A 4,177-nucleotide genomic window follows, 5' to 3' on the forward strand; every position below is an offset into this window, starting at 1 on the left:
GTTACCAACATCTGGTGAAAATTTCATGTCATTAGCACCTCTAGTAATATATTTACTGAGAAAAATGTTGACGTGTTCAATACTTATTTTACCCGCTGTATGTCTCCTTTAACTGAGCAGCAGGAATCATGACAACATTAAAAACATAAAAATAAAAACTAGACAACATGTTGCTCTGTATACAATCTCTAAAGTTTTAAATGTGTCGCACCTGATAGTATTTGATGGCCTTTGTGAGCAGCTCCACGTTGACCGTCTCGTCCAGCTGGTCTTTGTGCAGCAGGTCGATGAGGAAGTCCAGCGATCGTTCATGAACGCTCATCTCTGGGTACAGAGAGCCGACCTTCTTGTAGACCTCCACGCTGCACTGACCCAGAGCTCTGACAAACACAGAGATGAGAAAATCCTCATCCCTCCTGCTGGCCGTCAGTCAAAGTGACCACGTAACAGAGCGGTGTTTATGTGAGGCTTACTGCTCGTATCTGTGCAGCGTGGCCTGCAGCAGGCTGAGCGAGTAGACGAGGCCCGCCGCGAAGCTCAGCTGCTCCCCRACGGCTCCCTTCAGTCCGGCTCGCTCCACGCAGTTTTCGTTCAGGTCGAACTTCTCCTGCGCCTGTTTGCTGATCAGCTCGGCCTGCAGAGCCACAAACACAGAGGCAAAGAGACGTTTTCTACATGGTGCAGCTGAGAGTACTGCTTCCTGTTGGACAGCTGTTCCTTCTCTAACCAGCCTGTGAGAGTTTTAAATACACAGTACACTGTTAGTCTCACTGTTTACTGAAATACTGTGGCTATATTTACAGGATATTTGTTATTTAAAGGTAAAATTAACAAAAAGATTTAGAATGAATTCATGGTTCTCACAGTAATAATGACATTTTTAGAGTGAATTCAAGATCTGTGGGTGTTTTAGTGACGTTCTGACATTTTTCCGGATTCAAGAATTAAACTAAAGAATTGTTTTTTGATTGTTTTAAACTGACATAAACTGAAGAGGAATCTGAAATGTGAACAGAAAAGACTTTTAAGCTCAGAACAAACAGCTCACAGTGATGAGGAGGAGGATGAGAGAACAAAGGTTGAAGGTTCGATTCCTCATGTCAGCGGGGGGGATTTATTTTCATCATCTGTAATGATGGCAAACTTTAAAACTGATTAATAAAAGTTAAAGTAATAAGGAGCGCAGAATGAAATGTGAGCAGAACAAACGGCTCAGGATGATAAACTGGTGGTTACCAATACTCAGGTTGTTGGTTCAATTCCTGACGATTGAAAAATGTTGATATTAAACTAGTCAAGCTGAACTTTAGGAGGATGGAAAGAGAATTTGTTTGTTTTTGGGAGATGTCAGATCAAATCTTATCAATCAATTTTTTCCTAACTTTCAAAAGAAATTAAATAAATATCTAAAGTAACAGGTGCTCTGTGACTCAGCAGAAGATCCCAGTGGTGAAGGTCGTGTCTCCTCCCTGATGTCCACACAGATAAAACCAGTACTGTTTCTGACCAGCTGGTCGCATCGTTTGGACTCAGAAAATCAGATCAAACTGTCTCAACGTGGACTTCAGCTCATTAAGGACCACCAGGAGCTTTAGACCACTGCTGTGCTTCATCGTCTGGATGACCTGAAGGAGATTCTTCTTTAAACTTCCTTTAACACAAACCACAAAAACTAACAAGACAAAGAGTCCAACTTCAACAACATGTATAAATCAATGAGAAAACGTGGAGAACAGACCAACTTTGTTCCACACTGAAGAACCGCTTTAAGGTTCCTTACAGAAACGTAACCGTTCACAGAAACAAGWCCTGCTTTGAACGCCTGCAGCCAGATCCATCTCTGGATCTGGAAGCTTGCAGAGGAGATCTCCTTTAGAAACCAGCAGAATCAAAGCAGCGCTCTAAATACTAAACTTCCTGGTTTTCTTTCATCATTGGAACACATCACAGTATGATGGGCGGAGCCTCATCAGTCATGTAGGAAGTGAGTTCAAACCAGGAAGTGAGTTTGATCCAACGCAACCTGATGATTTAGATCAGAGGTGCCCAAAGTGGGGCCCGTGGGCCAAATTTGGCCCGCCAAGCCATTTGATTTGGCCCACTAGCAGTTATCCTGGTTACTAGATTGTAATCTCCTGTTTTATATAGAAATACTATTTGCACTTAGTCTTTTCAAACATTGGTCCAACTATAGGTACAAGGAGCTGTAGTCAGATAAACTTAACTCATGGTGCTCACTTTATCTTTGAAGTATATTAAGATTAAACTTATAATACAAGTAACTTCAGGAGGCATTTATATTAGATTTAAGTTCATTTCTAGATTTGCACACCTTATAATACCCCATATACTCAAATTTAAAATTATGAAAAGTCACATGAGCCTTTGCTGCCCGAGCAAACGTTGAATTTTCTCCATGTCCATGGGCTAGAAAAAAAATGTGGGCAACTGCACTGGCTGCAGCTTAATCATAGAAAATACAACTTTCCTTGAAATATTTGCATTTCATGTATTATATTACTGCATTTGGCCCACCCCCTCAGATGATTTTAATTTTGACCCTTTCAGAGAAAATGTTTGCGCACCCCTGATTTAGATTCTGGTCAATGGCTGTTTTTTTAAACCATTTTTAGTTTTTCTGGGTTTTCTTCTTCAGATCTTTGTCTTCATATGTTTAGTTTGTTTCTTTATCTAATCAGTCCCTTGTTAAACGTCTTCTGTCACATTTGGACTCTTTATTCTTATCGTCCACTGCATGTTATATGTTGTATGTTAACAGTGTAGGTCAGTCTGACTGATGCTGTCGTAGGAAATGTTTCATCTGGACTTTAAGGAAACGCAGAACTGAAGCTACAGAAAAATTAAAGACACACAAAGATTGTAGATCATATCCAGTCAACAATTGGATTGGATTTGTGCCAATAAAATCAAACAAAATGTAAAAGTTTTGATAGAAAAACAACAATAAAATCCACTATTAGAACGTCCTGAGCACAAAGCTGTCACTGAAAGACGATAAAAACTCCCAGCTGATCAAAACATGAAAAAAGTGTCAAATAAAAGATAATTTATTCATTATTATTTTATTATACATATGTTTTTTTGTTGTTGTTTAATATTCTGGACACAGATTTAATCTCATATAAACATTGTTTGGTTTCACCTTGCAGATGAGCCTGGGGATGAGCAGCAGCACCAGGATGCAGTCGTGGTCTCCACCGTGACGAAGGAAGGACTCGGGCATGAAGGAGGTCAGCAGAGACACGTGTCTGTTGGCCTGCACCACCTCCATCTTCCTCAGCTCCATCTCAATGGCCTGAAAACAACACACACCAAGCAGCACACAGGGTTAGTATTTAATCCCTTTTTAAACTGACAGCAGCTTCCTGCTCAGACTAAAAGCATCTCTTACTGTCTGACCTTGGCGTAAGCCTTTGTCTCTGCAAACTTAATCTTGAAATCAAACATCTCTGCCGGCGGCTGCTGCTGCAGCTCAGCCGAGGCCTCCTGCTGGCTGGTCAGCTCTCTGTTCACCTCCTGCAGCAAACACAGAGAGAAAACACCACCAGACACATTACTAAACATGCGTCGGGACACAAACAGGAAAACGTCCTGTAGGTGTACCTCAGGGTTCCTATAGATCTTTAAAAAGTCTTAAAACGCATTGAGTTCATCGATCCAAAAATAAGGCCTTAATTAACCTTAAAATATCTTAAATCAATTTGTCAGAAGTCTTAAAAATGTGAACACATTGTAAATAGGATGATTGTAATTCGTCTCAAATATTAAAATAATTGGTAACATTAAACGTTCACATGCAGACATTCCTCTGACATCACTTCCTGTTGCTTCACATGCAAATATCTCAACAACTGTCCAACTGGGCATCGTGAAATTCATTTCATAATATATTAATAATGTTGTATTTCCAAAAATAAATTCACATTTCTAACAAAAAAGTTGATGTCACAGGCACTTTCATCTACAGCAAATTAGGGTTGAGACCCCACTGTGGGTCCTAAAAACTCCAAATTTTGGGTCGTTAGGGAATTTCCAGGAATTAAATTAAGTTTAAAACTGACTGCAAAGAATGGGTCTCATGCAAGAACATGTTCGTATTCTTATCCTAAATTTCTCTTACTTTTGTTCGTATGAAGGGTTCGTACGAACATGTCAC

At 40.0% G+C, this 4,177-nt stretch overlaps 1 protein-coding gene across 1 annotated transcript in view; it reads right to left on the reverse strand.

Annotated features, from left to right (window-relative positions):
• The window catches only part of dctn1b (dynactin 1b), a gene marked incomplete at its 3' end in the record, with an annotated part of 38,799 nt that overhangs the window by 8,980 nt on the left and 25,642 nt on the right, over positions 1–4,177 (reverse strand). The window contains 4 exon segments of the mRNA XM_014018029.1: positions 212–380; positions 474–634; positions 3,164–3,316; positions 3,421–3,543. Of these exon segments, the coding sequence (XP_013873483.1) occupies positions 212–380; positions 474–634; positions 3,164–3,316; positions 3,421–3,543 (606 nt within the window).

The sequence above is a fragment of the Austrofundulus limnaeus genome, unplaced genomic scaffold, assembly GCF_001266775.1.
Source record: "Austrofundulus limnaeus strain Quisiro unplaced genomic scaffold, Austrofundulus_limnaeus-1.0 Scaffold181, whole genome shotgun sequence".
Taxonomy (NCBI): Eukaryota; Metazoa; Chordata; class Actinopteri; order Cyprinodontiformes; family Rivulidae; genus Austrofundulus; species Austrofundulus limnaeus.